The sequence below is a fragment of the Cydia fagiglandana genome, chromosome 19, assembly GCF_963556715.1.
Source record: "Cydia fagiglandana chromosome 19, ilCydFagi1.1, whole genome shotgun sequence".
NCBI lineage: Eukaryota > Metazoa > Arthropoda > Insecta > Lepidoptera > Tortricidae > Cydia > Cydia fagiglandana.
In genome coordinates this window covers 1,622,341-1,643,376 of record NC_085950.1, presented here as the reverse complement: position 1 = coordinate 1,643,376, position 21,036 = coordinate 1,622,341, and the positions used below count along the sequence as shown (strand labels likewise).

The following is a 21,036-nucleotide window of genomic DNA, read 5'->3' as shown; positions in this document are numbered from 1 at the left end:
CAAAATTACTTAAGGTAGCTCCAAGTGCGTATGCTGACGCATCAGTTTGCACAATAAATGTGTTATTTTCTGATAAATCTGGGTATTGCAATACAGGTGTCGATGTCATAGCTTCTTTAAGTTTTTCAAAAGATTTTTGACAGTTATTATCCCAATTAAATGTTACATTTTTACGTGATAAGTGGTTTAATGGCAAAGCAATTTTTGCGAAATTTCGAATAAATTTTCGATAATAATTAGCGAATGCAAGGAATCTTTTTACTTGGTCTGAACTAGTCGGTGTTGGATAGTTTTTAATTGCACTTATTTTTTCTGGATCGGGTAACACACCGTTAGATGACACTACGTGTCCTAAATACAATATTTCTTTTTTTAAGAACTCACACTTACTTGGATTTAACTTAAGGTTGACTTTCCGTAAGCTTTTAAAAACATCCATTAAATTAGAATTGTGGTTATCTAGATTCTTTCCGAAAACGATTAAATCGTCCAAATAAATTAGACACTTGTCATATGTTAAACCAGACATTGCTAAATTCATCATTCTAGAAAAAGAATTTGGAGATGACTTGAGACCTTGGGGCATGCGAGTCATGCGCCACTGGCCTGAGGCAAAGGCTGTATAATTTCGACTGTTTTGGTCTAAATTGCATTGATAATATCCGTTTGCCAAGTCTAAATGTGTAAAATATACGCAACCTGATAAAGAATCAATAATTTCGGTAATATTGGGAAGTGGAAATTTATCATCTTGAATGCAGTTATTTAATTTTCGGTAGTCTACAACAATACGCCATTTTTTCTCACCACTTTTATCTAATTTTTTGGGAACTATTAGAAGTGGGCTAGACCACTCACTTGAACATTTCTCTATTATGCCTTGTTTTAGCATACTTTCTAACTCAGTGTTTATTAAGTCTTTCTGAGCGTGTGGTAACCTATACGGTTTCGTATAAATAGGACTAGTGTTCTCTTTTAATGTTATTGAGTGATTGTAAATATTTGTCGTTGTTAACTTGTCACCGGGTAAATAAAAAATATCGGAATATTTGGCACATAAGTTTTCTACAGAAATCTGTTCTTCTTTGTTAAGGTTTTCTAATTTTAAATGAGTAAATAAATCCTTTACACGATCTACACTTTTTGAGTCGCATTTATCAAAACAACAAATATCATAATCACTCGCTTTATGTATTACTAGCTTTAAATCACTTAGTTTAATCTCTTTTTCGGTCGTATTTAATATTTTTATAGGTAATTTTCCATTGGAAGGTCTAACTATTGAACTAGCCAAAAATATACCGTCTTGCAATTCTGATGAAAACACTACGCAATCTTCTTCTAAGTTTGTAGTCACGAAATGTAATGATTCGGTTCTTGGTGGAAGAGTTAAATGAGTTCTATCATTTTCAAAAGGTATACAAACTGTCTCATTCTTACTTGATTCTAAGGTCAATTCCATATTTCGTAAATCTATCAAAGCGCGGTATTTTAAAAGAAAATCTTTACCTATTATTCCGTCCCACGTGGTTGAAAAGAAGTCGTCAAAAATATAAAACTTATGTTGAAATACATGGTCACGTTCCGTTAATTCAATGTAAGCATATCCGATTGCTTGTTTTGTTCCACCTATTCCGTTAATAATTAACTTGTCTTTATAAATCGGAATATCTAATTTCAAAGCGATCGCCAACTTCAAAGCACAGATCGAGGCACCGGTGTCACATAACCATAATTGTCTTTTGTTTTGCACATTGAAATAAACTAAACATGTATCATTACTTGCAAATATAGATTCATTATCCACGAAAAAACTGATTTGGGCTCACATTTTTATCAGTTTCAGTTTCAGCCGTAAAAATACGGTTGTTGCGATATCCATTGTTTCCATTAAAAGTGTTAGACTTACCTCGGTTTCCTTGGTAGTTTCTGCCTCGGTGATTGCTCTGGAACTGGTAGCCTCCTCTGCCAGCTCCTCGGCTCCTGTAGTTGTATGATGCTCCTGTTGCCGAATGTCCTGGGTTGTGTAGCGTCCTTGCGCCTGAAGAGTAGTGTGGTTGCCCCCTATAAGAGCCACGCCCTCGAACGTACCCTCTACTGAAATAAGTTGTTTTACGATGGTTAAAAGAAAATACATCACTTGACGTATTGCTTGAAGTCGTCTCTTCGTCCTTGGCACCCTGTATGGCGTCTTTTAAAGAGTCGTAATCACGAGCTGCAATAATTGTACTTACTCTACGATTGCGCAATCCGTCCGCGAATCTTTTAATCGCTTGTTTTTCATTAAGACCTTTTAATACTTTAAATGCATTTGAGTCACCGTCTGATTGCGCGATCGTGAGATCTACAAACATTTTCGACAATTTTTGACCAAAGTCATCAATCGAAGACTCTCCTTGTCTCAAGGTCTGCAATTTATTTTGAATAGCTGTGGCTGATTTTTTAGGCAACAATAGTTTTTTCATATCTGTCACTAAATTTTGGACAGAAGTGTATGACGAACTTAACTTTAATTTAGCTACTTGTGTAAGTCTATTTTTCAAGACAAAGTTTATGAACTGTTGTTTCGCGTCACTTTTTAAGGTAGAGTCGTAGTATTCTATAGAGTCTATTAATTGATTAATTGCAACTTCATCGTCAGTCATGGACGGTATTAATGAAAGCGCTATTTTCAAGTTAAACTCGCCCATTTTGAAATTTTTATTAGACGGTGGATTTGAACTTGTATAGGTTTTGTGACAAAAATCCTCTATTTGCTTATACAAACTCCTAATATGTTCATAAAAACTCTGAATATCCAATAAGCTTTGACCAGTCAGTTTTTTCTTATCGATATCTACCTGGACTTGTTCACAAATTTTTAGATAGTTAGAATATATTAAAAATGCCTCTTCTAACTTTGCATTAAGGACTTCAGGCGTCCTTCTATCATAACTAAGCTTAACTAAATATTCTTTAATGGTTTTTAAATCACCAAGTAACTCTTGCAATTTACTTATCATATCAAATTAACATATTTATCTTAACATTTAAAAAAATCTTACGATCATGAAAATGAAGTATGCAGACAATCCTTGCTGAGAAATAAAGAAAACTTACGCGTAGGTACGCTCTAATTACCGTTCATGCCGATTTTTACACTAATTTCACTTCACATTACCGAATACGCGCACTTCACTTTCACTCTGGAATCGCCGTAATGTCCTGATGCTGGATACTGGGTCACTCGTTCATCTTGTTTGCTGAATAAGAAACACCTCGAGCAGGTCCACATTGATGGCAGTGAGTGTGTGTCTCGCGAAGATCTCGATTGAAAGAGCGGCGAAGGTTGTATTGCACGATCAAATCTCTTGACCATTTGTCGTGGCACTTCTTGTATATCTTATAGCAAGCGTAGAGTACTCCGAAGGCCAATAGTGCACAAATCACTATCATAACAATGCTGATCGACGATAAATGATTTTTCATCTCGTGCAGATGAGCGTCGTTGGCTGATTTCCCCGCAGCGTTTTGGTTGATGAAAATATCTTCTTTTTCGACTCTTGAATTACACATTGTTCGATTTTATTAAAAAAAACTCGAATGATGTATGAGTGTGTCGGCTATTGTCCGATTAATGCAATTTCGCAACCGCGGCGGCGCGCGAACCCGACACCTCACGTGGCAGGATCGCCATGTGGTGCGGGAAGTTGGAGGAGCAATTAAACAAGTGGATGCTGATTAAGGACTCAAGTTTTATTCAATAACCACGTAATTTTTAGCTACAAAAACAGCAAGGTTGCATTATTACTTACTTATGAACTAACTCCTTACAATGATTTGTTGTCAAAATAATACAAACTAAATTGAAACTGTTGATTTCGTTGATTAAAAATTTACCAAATATGTGACGTTACACCAGGGGGGAAGGTTTAGCCAAATATGACAAAGAGGGGTAAAAATGTGATGTAATTAATGGATGACCCCCAAGTTACGGTAATTCCTTGAAAATGAGTTATCGATTGCCATCAACCCTAGATTATGTCGAGCTTAGATACGATGGAAACGTTTTAAATTAAGCTGCGAGGACACACCTGTCTTACCTCTCTACCCGCCATCTTGCATCAAAGCGAGCTTGAAAATTAATTACAAATAATTCTGGCTTCAGCTCCAGTGTGTGCTAAACAATTAACTTAAAAAAATAAATTACTGTCAAAAATACGTTTTTCTACTCGTCGGCTATAATACTTGAATTGAGATTTCTTATACCAAACTGCAATAGGGTATTTTTGATGTATGGGCTCCCAACTCAACTATAATATTCATTTTGATACAGTTTAGTCAACTATAATGAAATTGACCAATCACAGCTCGCCGCGATCAAGAGGACGAAACAAAACCATAGCTCAAATTAATTATTTATTTTTAGGTTGTATAGTAGAAGCAATTGGTTCATAAGTCAGAAACGCGCATGTGACACCCTTAATATAGCAACATCCATAAACTACGAAAACCACTTAATGTTAGGCTTGTTAGTCTTCATAGGCTACGGTGTCCAAAATCGAGAAAACAACTGTCTAAAAATTGAATTTAGCGCGGAGCAAGTACCAGACCAAGTAGCCAAGATGCCAATCGCTTACGCTCCGTAGCGATCGAAACGCAACTGTCACTGTCGCACTAATATGGAAGAGTGATAGAGAGACATATTGCTTTTCGTTGTCGAAGCGATAGCGATTGTAACCTTGGCTAGGCCAGCAGGGCCTCATGAGTTACGAGAAGGTGTCGTTGACCAACGCGTTGACCAATTACTTAAATACAAAATACAGTACGTAGCGGCCCCCTTTAAATATCTTTCGTTAAATTGAAATAATCAGGATTACTTAGCAGTGGCTCTAGTGTGCACGTTGATGGGCTCTTAAACAAATCATTAATCATAATATACATGATTCCATTCAAATCCAAAACCTTCAACTGCCTTTCATTCTCATTTCCATTTCGAAATTAAAACTGGACAGCCGTCGGAAACCTTTTACGAAATTATAAATAAAAACCGGCCAAGTGCGAGTCGGCCCCGCGCACGAAGGTTTCCATACCATTACGCAAAAAACGAAAAAAAAAAATACGTATGTTGTATGGGAGCGGCCAAGTGCGAGTCGGACTCGCGCACGAAGGGTTCCGTACTATTACGCAAAAAAAACAAAAAAAAACACGTATGTTGTCTCAAGTATACGGCTGTTCGTCCCCAACGACTATGTGCGCGTGGGCGCTCGACGCCGGCATGCGTTGTTCGCAGTCCCCGCGACACGCACACAGTACGCGCGCCGAGCGCCCACGTCGAGAGCTCACACACTTCTAAACCAAACAGCATATAATCACTACGTTTTAAGAGTCGGCACTCTCGAACAATCGTTGAACCGAATTATGAACGTACATATGCTAACACACCAAATACAGGCTTAAAGATCTCGCATCCAGTCCATAATTGTAAAAAAAAAAAACCACACACAATACTACCAACACAAAAAAAACAACGCTAGGGCTCGACACTTCCAGTACCTACTGTTTATCGATATCGATAAATGTGCGATACGTGCTGCTGTATTTACCTACTGTACTACTGTTACAGTACATTTTGAAAATCACGTGGATTAATAAAATAAAAGAACATTATATAAACAATTTTATTTTACATGATAAAAATAACATAGTTTATAATTCAAGTAGGCATATTACAATATGCTGAATTCGCGCGCATTCTTTTTTAATCTGGTCCCTTTTTATTGAAGGCACTGGATGGAGAATGATTTCCACAAATGAACTTGTTTCCATTCAGCTTTTGAATAGGTAAATAACTCAGCTTTGCCCATAATCGACATCTGAAATAAAGAGATTATCGATAAATTGGTCGTACACTATTCGTGTCATAGGTTACTTAGTTTTTTACTTAAAAAGAGTTTATTCACAAAATATTTTCCTTTTAATCATGGATTGTACACGACTAAAACTAATTCAAACTAATTTAATTAGTAACTGTTAACGACTCGAGGTAAAAAATGAAAATATTGCATACAAACATCAGTTTACCAACCTATTCGGATCAAGTGGAAATCTGGCCAAAAATACGTCAGTAATTAGTCTTCTTACACACCCACTACAACTTCACATTTCCTTAAAGATTTGGCCCCCATTTAAATAACAGCTAAAGTTATTTTACCAAAATTACAATAAAAAATAACCACGTATTTCCACGTTCACGACAATTCAAATGACGTTTGACGTTTTACTACCAATCATACCAACCTAAAGAAAAGTAAGTATAATACGTCTATGTGAAAAGCAAGTATGGGATGTGCCACCAAAATGCAACAGCAGTCATTTTAAGTCGATAAGATTATTTCTATGCCTCAATGTTGGTAACAAGTACGTTCTTAATTTATCAAAGTATGGGGTGTCGATGGGCTGTTCTAAACGGTATAGTTGGCTCGGTCCAAGATGCTGACCTTTTTAATGATAACTTGGGTGCTTTGTACTCAAAAATATCTCAATATTTAATTGTTTTTATCGGACGTCCCTAGACTAAAGCGGTTGGTTGATGATTATGAATTGTTTCTTTTTTGTTTATTACTTGTCTGTGTCTTTTTACTTGTCTTGTGTATTTGTAAAATATTAATCTGTATGTTTGTCAATTCACATGTTTTTTCCATGTTCTGGCGTTTGGTTTCCGCTGTAAGCCGAACATGATTGAAAATAAATAAATAATAAATAAATAAATGGGAGCCCAACTTAAATATATATTTTATTCTGATTTTATTATTTGTTGTTATAGCGGCAACAGTACTACATCATTTGTGGAAATTTCGACTGTCTATCACGGTTAATGGGATAGGTACAGCCTGGTGACAGACACGCGGACGGACACAGACAGACGTACAGCGGAGTCTTAGTAATAGGGTCCCGTTTTTACCCTTTGGGTACGGAACCCTAAAAAGCGTAAATCTGTTCCGCATGATTGATGAGCCATTCAACACGTTTATCGTTTTAAATTTTTCGCAAAACACTTTTCGAATTCGGGCTTTTGTTAAATTTTTGAGGCAATTTCGCAAAAATGGCGGGCAAATGGGTGTTTGAATGGCTTGTTTTTGTATTGTCGCTCGTTAAGCGTTTCAGAAAGGTTACTTAATGGAAGTCGGTGGAGATAAGAAAGTCATCATCAGCCAAGGTAATGTAATAGGGACTTTGTTTGCCACTTTAAGGATATTGTGCTATAATGTTAATACTAATGGACTATTTATTAAGGGAACTTAAATGAAGAAAAATCCAAAGCTTTATCGATCCAGGGTGAAGAATAAACCTTTAACTTCTTTGCAAAGGGCGTCCATTTTCTACGCCTACATTATTTATTCTTATACAAAGTGATATTAGCCTCTGGATAAAGCCCGAACTCCTACATAGCATTACTGATCAAAAATACTACAATGTAAATATATTTCTATATTTATCGAATCTCTCAACTGTTGACGACCCCTGCGTTAACTTGTTATTTTACCGGAACTGTTGAAGAGCCCTGGACTAAACGGAACTAGGCGGGAAGTGAGTGCTTTCCTCACTTTTTAACGACCTATAGCCATCGAGTGGCAACAGCTGTAGGCAAATTGTTCATTTTGTAGAATACTTTTTTTAAAGACGATTTAAGAAAAATAATATGTATTATATACCCCTTATATTATACCTAGGAACAGCTGTAAAAAATGAAATAAATGCATTTGTATTTGTAACATAAATAAAAAATACAATAAAATTATAATTATACTAAATTGAATTTTGTTTATAGGTGAATATAATTCATTTTTAGTTGAGGATGGCCAGTTACTAACAGGTGGCCAGTTACTGGCGAATTACCCTAATAACCTTAATAGTTTTGACCAAAGGGTGTTAAGTTTCGGCGGTTACGCGGCCGGTTGCCTGACACTGCGGGGTTGCGTCGTAATGCATACACAATGTGATTTGTAGTGTTTAGTTTAAAAACCGGGCAAGTGCGAGTCGGACTCGCGCACGAAGGGTTCCGTACCATAATTCAAAAAAAAAACGGTCACCCATCCAAGTACTGACCACTCCCGACGTTACTTAACTTTGGTCAAAAATCACGTTTGTTGTATGGGAGCCCCATTTAAATCTTTATTTTATTCTGTTTTTAGTATTTGTTGTTATAGCGGCAACAGAAATACATCATCTGTGAAAATTTCAACTGTCTAGATATCACGGTTCGTGAGATACAGCCTGGTGACAGACGGACGGACGGACGGACGGACAGCGAAGTCTTAGTAATAGGGTCCCGTTTTACCCTTTGGGTACGGAACCCTAAAAATATATGTATATTGCTAATTTTAAGGCAGGTATATGTACGAGTAGGTATGGGCCACTAGCCACTGAAATAAAGATTTTCATTCATTATTATTTAACACGATTTCAATAAAAGTCCGCAGCCTCATAAACTGCATTGTGGCAATAACATTTTCACCACACCAGCTTACTTTGCACTTCGAAAACTAATAGCAAACTTGCATTTTATTCACATGTGAGGCAAAGTAATCAAATGCAAATTTTAAGTTGTTTTCTTATGTTTGCTGGTAGAATTTAGTTTTAAATTATGATTTTGGATAATAAATATTTAATAACATTCATTTGGATTTAATTTGGTTTGATTTTATTTGATATTTTACATTAAATATTTGCTTCGGGTTGGTGTGGTGAAAATTTTGTGTTTCACTCGGGGGCAAATTTTGTTTAACCCTCGTGCTTTGAAACCCTCGCAACGCTCAAGATTCCATTTTCGAACCACTCGCTACGCTCGTGATTCAATTTTGGAATCTTTCGCTTGCTCGGGCATCAATATTAGCACGAGCGGTTAAACAATAACTTTGCCCCCTTGTAAAACAATAGTACATTTCGATGCTAGTGCGGAAGGTATGTCATTACTTCACGAGTACCGAGATATCTTGCCACGAGCCGCAGGCGAGTGGCAAGACTCGGTACGAGTGAAGAATGATATTTCCGCACGTGTATCGAACGACGTTTTTTAATACAGTTGCGAAAAAATAAGAAAAACATTGTTAATCGTACACTAAACAAAAGTGGTAACAGTGACAGCTCGGTTAGACGTCGTCTTTAAGTATATTATATCTATGGGCGTTTGGCAGCTATTCCGTTCCATTCAGTCAACTTATTAAGAACGGAATTTTCAATATTGAATATTAAAAAATAAACGTGTTATAATGATGAAGAGGTAAGTAATTAAATATGAAATATGTAATATTTTTCGTATTCTTACATTAACGGTAGGTTTTTATGCTGATTACGACGTTTAAAGGAAACTAATATTAACACTCATCAATAAGTAGTCGTGAATTGGAACAAGTATAAATTTAAAAAAATTGGAAAAGTAAAAAGCACTAGTTCGAGATAACCAACTTTCCGCACGCTAAACAGCTACGTAAAGTAGCACTTTTTGAGCAACTGTATTAAAAATAACTATTAAAACAACGTTGGAACTGTTGGAAGTGTACCAGCTCATTTTAAACTATTGGAGAGGCGTTCGTGACCCGAAAAACTGTTTCACGAGAGCACGAAACGGTTTTTTCATTAAACGTGGCCAAAACTCTTCAGTGGCATGGACATAGATAATCTAGGCCATAGACTATATAGGAATCCTCTAGACCGAGTTTAGAGCAATTATTTCATGCAACGCGAAGTCCCGTGCCGTGATTGGTCCGTTCAAAGACACGGACGTCACACAAAGACACTTTCGACTCGAACATGGAGTAAAATTACCGTATGCGTGGCAGAGGGGGTAGCGCAACTATGCTCAGTCTGGGGGATGTTTTGTCTGTGATCTAGGCACTGGCTTTACGGGCAATAATAGTGAGGCATGACAGGGGCCAGAGGGCCTACTGCGAACCACGTTCGACGTGTTGTCTCTTTGTCGCACTTGTAAATTCTTACGTAAGTGTGACAGGGAGGCAATACGTCGGACGTGATTCGCGGTAAGCCCTTAGTACAGCGGTGTGACACCGCTACAACGCGATTGGTTGATGAGTTCGCATCACTCGCGTGATTGGTTGAAGAGTTCCCATTACGCGCGCTATTGGTCGCAACTAGTTGCGTTAGACTGTACGATTGGCTGGAATTCGTGAGTAACACCGCTGAACTAGTACCATTTTTAGTGCCCTATTATTAGCCCGTCCTTAGATATTATACCTACGTCAATGTTCAGTGGCAAATAAAGGTACCGTTTGATGAAACTTATTTATCATTGCTAGAGTGATTTTGTCATGTTGTTGAAAAGCGCCGGTGGCTTAGCGGTAAGACTTTCAATCCGGAGGTCGCGGGTTATTGATTTATGACCCATTTCATACCTTTTCACAGTGGTAATCAATATGAAAGTCGCTAAGCATTTCATACTTTTGTCACTGTGACAGGCGTGGCTCACTCCGCGACTTCGTCGCTTTGCTACAGGTAGCTAAAAGTACAACCGTTCGACCCCAATTTTGGGGTTTGCCATAAGCCGCGCGTGGAGCTGTCGCCACCTAGCGGCCAAATCTGTGCTGATCGTAACAGACGCGTTTTGTTAGAGAGTGAGTCTTCTGTACCTAGTACTATTACTTATTCTGTGACTGTGATAACTTGATAAGGTACAAAATGTGTCATAAATAAAAACTTAAAGACTGTATCTCGTAACAATAAGTTTTTCAGAAGTTGTGTACGAGCTGGTAAAAATACATGCACTCAAAATATAACCATAGTTTTAAAAGGGTGACTGCTATAATTGGCCACTACACAGTAATTGGACACTCTTAATAATAAGACTTATTTTCGCTTGTTTCTTTCTGATTTGTTAGGAGTGGCCAATTACTATGTAGTGGCCTATAACTATAGCAGACACCCTAGTCAGTCGGTCAAGTAAAACTCCTAAAACTCGCTTACCAATCTACAGGGTGTCCCAGAATTCGACGTCAAGCCGTAAACGGATGATAGACCAAGTCATAACAGTTATCATAAAAATACAAAAAAAAAATCCAACTCGTGTTCTTTAAAAATTATGGTCACTTTAAAAAATCACTAAAAAATCCACACCCTGTAATTATTCAAGATTACACAATAATAAAAAAATTAGAATAAATTATGGAATTTGTAGTAACAAGAGTTAAAGAACCATTACAGGAGTGTGGATTTTTTAGTGAATTTTTAAAGTGACCATAATTTTTAAAAAACATGAGTTGGATTTTTTTTTTTATATTATTATTATTTTCTTTATTTATTTATCGTCTTAGGTTAGGTATTTTTATAATATGAATATAAAAGTAAAATATAAAAACACTTACAAAACAATAAAAATACATATAAACACATTATAAAAAACCTAACCTAGGGTGCCGCCAGCAGCGGGGCAAGGCCCAAGCTACCGGTGGTCAGGGCTGCAGAGAGAGGAACCGACGTACTATCCGCGCCGTGTCCAAGATCACCGCCTTCTGCATCTGTCCCTTGATCCAACCACCTAGCGAGAGTCTCTCGAGATGTTGGTCGAGACTCTTCGCTATTATTATTATTATTATTTGTATGTCTTTTCCATATCTCGGGACCATGGGGTCCCGGACCTTTGGGAGGCGTACGTGGGGCCGAAGCCAACAGCGCAGAGGCCCTTTAAGACACTTTAATCTAAAAGCAAGGGATACACGTGGCGGATACTATCCCCGAACGCACAATGTGATACATCAAGAGATGGTCCCCGCCAGGTGCAAAGACTATTGCAGTGCAGCACTTTTGTGCTGCGATGGGAACTAAGGTCATGGGCTATAGATTTGAAAGTTGGATGGACTGGATAATGGGCTATGGGAGAGACTAGCGGACACCTGCCGTGACAATCAGTCTCAAAATTGTATAAGACAGGTGGTGACTCGCCAACTCATTGAGTGGGCCCCGCAATGGCCGCACGCACAGTGCGACAACAGGGCAACACTTTGGAGCGGCTGTGAGGTTGTCGAGAGGTGAGTCTGCGGTAGCCAGATCCCGGTAATCCGTTCAAGGGCCGCCGGCGTTATGACATTTTACACTTCCAACCTGGAGCATAGGTCCCGCTCTTGCGACTCCACTCTGGCCGGCCGGTGAAGGCAAGCACAGAGGCGAGGGCCAGATGACAGGGCCCTCTGGAATAGGGGTCCGCGGTGTCGCCACTCACCGTCAGCTCGCCACAAGCTGCCCCCGCGGGGTTATTATTATTATTATTTGTATCTCCTTTTTTTGGAATCACGGGCCTGTAAATCCCGGTCTTTTGATAGGCTTGCGTGGGGATATAGATCCAACACGTAGAGGCCCTTTGGAGAGCTTTAATGTCATGTAGAACGCCTGCTGGAACCCGTTCACAGGTGCAACAATAGACACCCGTGAACCGGTCTCAGCAGGCATTGGGACTATTGTAGAAAAAGAGAACAGTATACCGGTCTATGGATTGAAGTTTAGGTGGACTATGAGACTGGGCTATTGTAAAGAGGTCCGGACACCTGCCATAACAATGTTAACACCGTCATCGAGGCAGGCGGTGACTTGCCGCTGACTAGATGGGCCCCTGAAACTGCCGTCGTAAAGACGACCAGGAGCAACATCGGTGTGAGCGGCTCAGGGGTGTCGAGAGGTGTGCGCCGCTTTCTACCCAGTGGCTGTTACCAGCCACTGTGCCAACTCGCGTCTTATGCATCTTTCACTTCCACCCCTGGAGCATATAGCTCTAACGACTCCTCTCTGGACGGCCAATGAAGGCAAGCCAGAGCTGAGAGTCCTGCGGGTCCCCTTGGGGTTCCACTCCGACCGACGAAGACACGCCGGAGACGGAGACCCTGACCGACTCTCGGGAGCACTCGGGTCCGTGGGGTCGTTACTCCCCAACAGCTCGCCACAAGCTGCCCTGCGGGCTTATTATTATTATTATTATGAGATTCAACCAGGAGTTACGAAGAAGTAACCACAGAATAAGTAACGGTATTTTTAGGGTTCCGTACCCAAAGGGTAAAGACAGGACTCCGCTGTCCATTTGTCCGTCTGTCCGTCCGTTCGTCTGTCCGTCTGTCCGTCTGTCCGTCTGTCCGTCTGTCCGTCTGTCCGTCTGTCCGTCTGTCCGTCTGTCCGTCTGTCCGTCTGTCCGTCTGTCCGTCTGTCCGTCTGTCCGTCTGTCCGTCTGTCCGTCTGTCCGTCCGTCCGTCCGTCCGTCCGTCTGTCCGTCTGTCTAACGCCAGGCTGTACCTTATGAACAGTGATAGCTAGACAGTTGAAAATATTCACAGATGAGGTATTTCTGTTGCCGCTATAACAACAAATACTAAAAAGAAAATAAAATAGATATTTTAGTGTAAAAATATTTTTTACAAAAAACATACCTATTCATTATATATTAATGCGATAGAGATCTAAATTAATTAATAAAATAAATATTGAGTACAGTCTTACACAGATCGACCTAGCCCAAAACTAAGCAAAGTCTTAGCTATGCTCGAATGCTTACTTCGTAGCTCTCAGTGAAGACAGGCGACATATAATCAAAACCTAAAGAGTCGAATCCGTCCCTTTATCGGGGTCATATAACGAGCGGTCATTCGTACCCAAACATGGGGATCGTCAATATGACGCCATGTTGATTCCAGTAAGCAAAGTTTTTGTTAAAAAGACTGGATGAAAACTCCAAATTTTGTGATAATATTGTAATCAGACTACGGAATAAATAATAGCACTAGGTATCGAAAAGAAAGGACACTTCCTACAAAACCCTTTTTTGCACTAGTAGCACGCCTAAACATTAAACTTTAACGGGTAGCTGCAATTTCTTTATCTACCCGAACATTTTTATAAACTAATTTCGGGTAGTTTAGTGATGTTTTATCAGTGGTGCGAAACTCCTGACTTCGGCCAAACTCGGCTCCGCTCGGCTCAGCATTGCTAGTACCTTGAACTTTCTGTACCTAGTATTTAATATTATTTCCACAGTGTTGACGATTTTGTAGTTACTTTCATTTCTTTAAAATATGCCACAAAACTGTTTCTAATAAACTGTAAGCCATTTGCCATTTTTCTTAGTTTCTCAAATAATAAAATTGCCATAAGCAGCCTACTTCGTCTTTGACTTGGCGGCAGAGGCAGCAAGTTATTTAAAATCAAATCTGCTTACGCTGCCAATTCCCACTCCAACGATTACAATTAATATTCATTTCATTATTTCGTCGGAACTCATATTAAAGTAAAAAAATCAACAACGCACCATAAACCCAATAAAACAGAAATACAGAATGAACATTTTTCAACTTTGCCTCCATAACAATTTAAAAAAATAACTACGCGTGTTTGAGTAGACCATTTTACCGCTAATGTTTAGAAGAAATATTTAAATGTTTTTATTTGTGAAGTTAATAATTTATAATTACAAAATTTTAATGTATTATTTATTATGTTCATGGTGATTTTATACAAATAAAACTGCAAATTATAGCAAACATATTTTTTTTTTATAGGCGTAGTGGCAGAGTGTCATTACGAACCATAAAGCAAATACTGCCTCTAGTTTTTTTTAATGGATGAATGCCACGATGCTGTGTCACAAATATCTGTGAAATGGAAATTAAAAAAGAGGACTTTGCCTGCCTAGGCCTGCAAGATTTATACGAAATTCCATTGATGACCTCTTGTCCCAGCCGCACCTGAAACGTTATACTTCGCAGCCTATTATAAGGAACATAACATCAATATATCATGGCATGTTTGAGAAAATTATACTTATTTACTCCATGCATAAAGCAACGATGTATTTATGTGAAACATGATATCAACATGAAAGATTATGTAAACCTATGTGACGTAAACGACAGTCAGACGGATACAAGGCGAAAAATTCAAAGATACATGAAAATATACGGGTAGTAAAAATACACGACTCGTGTAAAACATACGCGTGATAAAGATATATGTACGTGTTAGTTATATTTTGGGTGTAGTTTACTTATAGTTTTTTCTATAAATAAAACTTGGGTTACGTGGATTTTTTATTTTATTTATTTCATTGAATGTTTGAGAAAAGCACTACACATACCTCGACGGGAAATGGGGTCGCCCGCCTCAGACCTATCCGGCCGAGCGAACGGCCGGCAACCCCTTTCGTCCCGGCCTCTGTAGTAATGTTCTATTATTCTATGCTATTTAGTGCCATGTTAGGTACCATCGCATGACATGCACACCTTATAGCAAAGGCAACTTAATAGCCGGTAGAGCACAATAGGATCTAGCTTACAAAGGAAATACCAGGAATACAGGAATATGTACAGTAAGTAAAGTGCCAAATTCAGCTGTTATAACTATACGCAGGTCGAGTGCAAAGCTGCAAACAGGACTATGGGCCCGATTCGGATTTTGAAATAGACATCTATTAGATATTTTTTTAGACATCACCAAGATACGTTAACGATATGTTTAAGATCTAACCTGTCAAATTTTACATTTGCGCGATTCTAGAGATACTCTTGAACGATTTCCACAGGATATGACTTAGAGATCCAATTCACATCTAAAAGATATCTTACTCTATCTAACGTAAAAGTGGCATTGGTTGCCCGAATTGCGCTGCAAAAGAGAACTAGTTGATATCTAAACTATAACGTATCTAGAATGGATCTAGTACGTGTCGTCTCTTGTGAATATCTTGAAGTTCGAATACGGCAGTATACCATGTTTTGAACTAATTACATTTAATTGCCGTAATACTTAGTAATATTAGAAATTAGAATTCTCTGTAAAATTAACGGGAAGCCAATAGGGATGTTGAAATTATTTTTAAACTGTTTTCATTTTAGAGAAAGACACGTATATAATTATTACAAAAAAAAATTTTAAAAATATTTATTCATTAATGTTAAATAAAAATGGAGATTAATTTCGCGCCTAAATACTCCAAGCTTTACCTACCTTCTTGCCCATGGATATGTTTGACGCGCCGCCACTGAGACCTACCGACGCTTTTTCTCCAAAACTACATCAATAGGTAAGTAGGGGTTAAGCCAGAGATATAACTCCGTATAAGACAAATAAAGTCTAAGAAAAATACGTGCCTCGGAAATCAAGAAAAAGTCATTCTCGAATACATGGCGCCATACCTTTGGCCTATTCTCGGCTAGATGGCGTTGACACCGTTTGATATTTAACAATTTTAACACATATCAGTGTAAAAACATGGGTCAGTATGGAACAATAAAAATTAAAAATCAATTATCTGTAAACATATTTGGATTAATTAATACATTTTCAATTTTATTTTAAGTTTTAATCGTTTGTCAATAGATGGCAGTAAATGTACCGTGACTACAAAATTTACTTTGGCAATAGCCCTCTATACTATCTATTGTCTTTGGTTAAGCTTATGCTTATATATTTATTTATGGCTGTACCTAAGTGTGCACTATTTTTTTGGCCTTATTAAATATTTCACAGTTTTCACCAGTGCCTTCGCCACAGCACGGTGCAGGAGAGCTAATATAAAGTAAACATAAAACGGTTTTGAGTAGAGATGCACCCGATATCCGGTTACTATCCGGTATCCGGCATATCCGGCCATTATTTTATTATCCGGCCGGATTCCGGATAGTGACCTGTTATCCGGCCGGATACCGGATAGTAACATCGCTTGATTTCGGAGTAAATAAATTGGATTTAAAAAATAGACACGGTCATTATCGTACTTGTTTATTATTTTAAAACAATTTAATCATTCCACTAACTTACACGCGCACTCATTTTGAACCTAGAAATGAGTCCGCGCGAACGTTCACTAGGAAACAGGTTAAACCTGCAGAATGCGCACCTGAAAAACCGAAATGTAGGTATATTTACGCTGGCCGAATATTCGGCCGATGGTCAGGCCGAATATCCGGTATCCGGCCAAACAACTATCCGTTGCTTCTCTAGTTTTGAGCTCTAAAACAGTATTTATCCAAAATGGCGGCCAGCAATGGCACAGTAACGTCACTTACTGCGTTCTTACATAAACACCAACGCAGCATGCTTGGCATTTTGCTAAAAGGCTTGTGAGTAAAATTAGGGTCCCTTAAAACGTGACTTTTATGGGTTCGTATTGGTGGCGCATGGAAGGCATTAGTTTGAGACAGGATAACGAATGAGGAGGTGCTAAGAGTGAATGAAAGGAGAGCTATCCTGTACGGATATGATGGTCGTATTTGTCTACGTGACAGCGTGATAAAACGGTGTCCGTCTCTTTCTATCCCGCAGAGTTAAAAAGTGACAGTTGTTTTATCACGTGGATAAATGTGGATAAAGCGATCCATAATAGGCTTGAACACCATTGCAAATAGACGCGGTAAAATGATTGGACACTTCTACGACACGACCACTTCTTTAAAACTATCCTATAGTTCGTTTTTTTTAGCATTAGAAAGAACTCCACAGAAGGAAGCGTGCATTTTTTATCAGGCTCTTCAATTGTTAATAATTATTGAATTAATTAATGTAGCATGGTCAATACATATAATTTACTTCAAATTATTACCGCTAAAAGTGCCGGATTTGGAACCACACGCTTACTTCTGGGAAGTTCTTTCTAATGCTAAAAAAAACGGACTATAGAGGGGCGGATTGGACGCAAGTGGGGTAGAGGAAAACCCAGACGCAGCTTTTTGAAGCAAGTGAAAGAAAAAGTAGGAGTCGTGTCGTATCAAACAGTCAAAGAGCTGGCGCAAGATAGGGAAAGCTGGAAAGCTATGCTATAATTAATTACTTAGGAATATTTAAAAGGAGAAATACTTAAGTACGAAATATCCGGTCTCTATTGTTAAATATTGTTTCCCAAAAAGTTTTAAGTCACAATGTATTGTTTGCCGGAATTTTCGTTAGTCACAATTTATTTGGTTCAGAAACGCGTCACTTTTCAGGATTGCCATAAAACAAACCTACCTAACCTATCTATAGGATAACCTTACGAAAATCCTGAAAAGTCAACGGTTTCAGTTTTAGTATAAATATGACAAACAATACATTATGACTTTAAAAAATTTGGGAAACAAAGGGACCCCTGAAATATCATTTCATATTCGCTTTTCTATGACGGCTGATCGGTGATCACGTAATGCTTTCCATAGAAAACGAAGCGCCGGAAGCTCCGGCCCGGCCCTGGCCCGGTCTAGCGTGAGTCACCCTTCCGTACAAAATTATGCTGTTCACGCTTGACCATTCTATTTACTCACAATACTGCAGTGGAGTACTTAACTCTTAAAATACGAAAATAGCGTGTGATGCTTTATATTCCAGAAAATAAGAGTTCCGTAGTTTGCTCATACGTGCTAAGTGCTTGTGCTATAAATGCATCCTAAAATGCTAGCTAGCAGCTACCTTCTAAAAATTACCTCATGGTGGTTTTAAAGTCCAGCCTCCTAAGGCCCAGCCGTACAAATGAAAAATGCAAAATTTTACACAATAATTTGAACCTTTGGTCTAATGAACAGAGTTGATTTTGCGTTGTTTAAAAACTGAACGAAACAAAGTAAAAGCAACACTGTTGCAATCGAATATGGTTTAAATTTCATTGAACTGAATAAGTACTATAGGTAGGGCCTCAGGAGGCTAGGGGAGGTTGCGTCAGTTAATTATTTTCGTTGTCTTGTTTTTTGTCCCCAAAATATGTGACGTAATGGAGCTTTAAGTATGAGATAAAAAATTAGTTTTAAATGTTTCTCATATGAATTATAATCTACAGCTAGAAAGACATGTAATAGCACTCTGCTTTTTAGGGTTCCGTACCCAAAGGGTATAAACGGAACCCTATTACTAGGACTCCACTCTCCGTCTGTCTGTCTGAGAAATATATTAAGAATAGAGATAATTCCGCTACTCGATGTTAGATGTCGACTGCGAAAATATTACGTCCGGTGACAAGCAAAAGTCACTAACTACTATTAAAAAATTTAAGTAACAATGCACTTTATTACACTTGTAACACGGTTTATTGTCCAATAATTTCAATGGTGTTAGTTAGTGACTTTTGCTTGTCACCCGACGATTAATAGTCGTTTGGGTACCTAAACTGATGTTTGGAGTGAGCACTCTAGGTATATATTTTTTCACCACCCCAGCTCGGAAAGGCTTACTTTGCACTTCGAAAACTAATAGCAAAGTTGCATTTTATCCACATGTGAGGCAAAGTAATCAAATGCAAATACTGAGTTGTTTTCTTATGTTTGCTGGTAGAATTGACTTTTAAATGATGATTTTGGATAATAAATATTTAATAACATTCATTTGGTTTTGATTTGGATTGATTTTGTTTGATATTTTACATTTAATATTTGCTTCGGGTTGGTGTGGTGAAAAATTTTGTGTTTCACTCGGCGGCAAATTTTGTTTAACCCTCATGCTTTGAAACCCTCGCAACGCTCAAGATTCCATTTTCCGAACCACTCGCTACGCTCGTGGTTCAATTTTGGAATCTTTCGCTTGCTCGGGTATCAATATTAGCACGAGCGGTTAAACAACAATTTTGCCCCCTTGTAAAACAAATAACTATTTTCTCTATGGCTATAGGCTATTACGCTATTAAAGAACACCATTTGTTCCAACCTATGACCTCTACCTGACCTCAGGTGAGAGTAAAAACATAAAACAAGCAATCTTCCACATTTATAATAGTGGCAGGATTTCCACAGCTACAGATCATTTTTAGTGTAAGACGTGTAAACATAGAAATAACTACAATAGGCCATAACATCACCATTAGCTTTCTGGCGCGAGAAATTTATTCACCCCATCCGAGATCATACTCCAACCAACAAGGTACTCAACTCACCAATGTTTTTTAGGGTTCCGTACCTCAAAAGGAAAAAACGGAACCTATATAGAATCACGTGCGTCTGTCTGTCTGTCCGACCATTCCCCCCCCCCCTTTCTCTCCGAAACTACTGGGTCTAATTTTTCTTTTAAATACACAAAATAGTTCTATATCTAGATGACAGGAAATCCTATTAAAAATGTGCAGTCAAGCGAGAGTCGGTCTTAATTATAGTGCGTAGTTTTGTAACAGAGCCCGGCGGCTAATCCTATTGTCTATTGTTAAGTAAAACCGCACGTGCTACTTACCTGCAAAAAAGGGTCATACTCATTCTATTTGGCACCTGAGCGCGGGCTAGTCCAACGCTCAAAAAACCAGTGTAGGTGCGCTCTCCGATAACGCGCCTTTGTTACGCATCTCGATGCCACATTTTAGACTGGTTCTGTAGTGTTCGACTCGCCGGCACTCAGTAACCGAATTACGCAGGTTTTTATGCAGGTGGTTGTGGCACGTGGCACGAGCGGTTTTACTTAACAATAGACAATAGGATTAGCTCGGGCTCAGTTACAAAACTAGGAACTATACTTAGTTTAAAATCCGATCCCTACGGGGTTTTTAAAGACTTTTCTTTCATTCACGTTCCACATAAAAAATACAATATTAAAAATTGAGTATTGTACGGAACCCTTGGAACGAAAGTCCGACTCGCACTTGACCGCTTTTTTTTTCTATCCATGTCCGAAGAGTGAGTGAAAGGAGAGTTAAGGATGACTCGCGTTAGATCGAGCCGTGTCCGGGCCGGAGTATACTTTTCTATGACATGAAAGGCGATCACGTGATGCTTTCCATTGAAAACGATGCGCTGGAACTGCTGGAAGCTGCGGCTCGGTCTAACGTGAGTCATCCTTAATTTGTATGGCGTACCGAACTATTTGAATACTTTGGATGCTACCTCTACTATAACCTCCTGAGACCCAGAAGCAATTGTTTTGTTTTTTGTAATTAGAACCCAATTACACAATAAAAGTTCAAAATAGATTTTGGAACATGTACAAAAAATTGTACGCAGGGACTTAGGAGGTTATGGCGCTGACTGAACGAGTAGGTGTAAATTCCGTATAAATTCAAATTAACTGTCCTCATCGCCCGGACTACACCGTAACTGGCCGTATATAAAAAGTTGGCGTACAATAAAACAA

The 21,036-nt window shown here is 38.6% G+C and overlaps 1 protein-coding gene across 1 annotated transcript in view; it reads right to left on the bottom strand.

Annotated features, from left to right (window-relative positions):
• Positions 1–493: 493 nt before the first annotated feature.
• Positions 494–21,036, bottom strand: part of LOC134673873 (uncharacterized) — a 244,826-nt gene continuing 224,283 nt past the window's right edge. Inside the window, exon 2 of the mRNA XM_063531924.1 lies at positions 494–3,401. Within this exon, the coding sequence (XP_063387994.1) occupies positions 1,800–3,002 (1,203 nt within the window). The 5' untranslated portion in view covers positions 3,003–3,401 and the 3' untranslated portion in view covers positions 494–1,799. The remainder of the gene's footprint in view (positions 3,402–21,036) is intronic.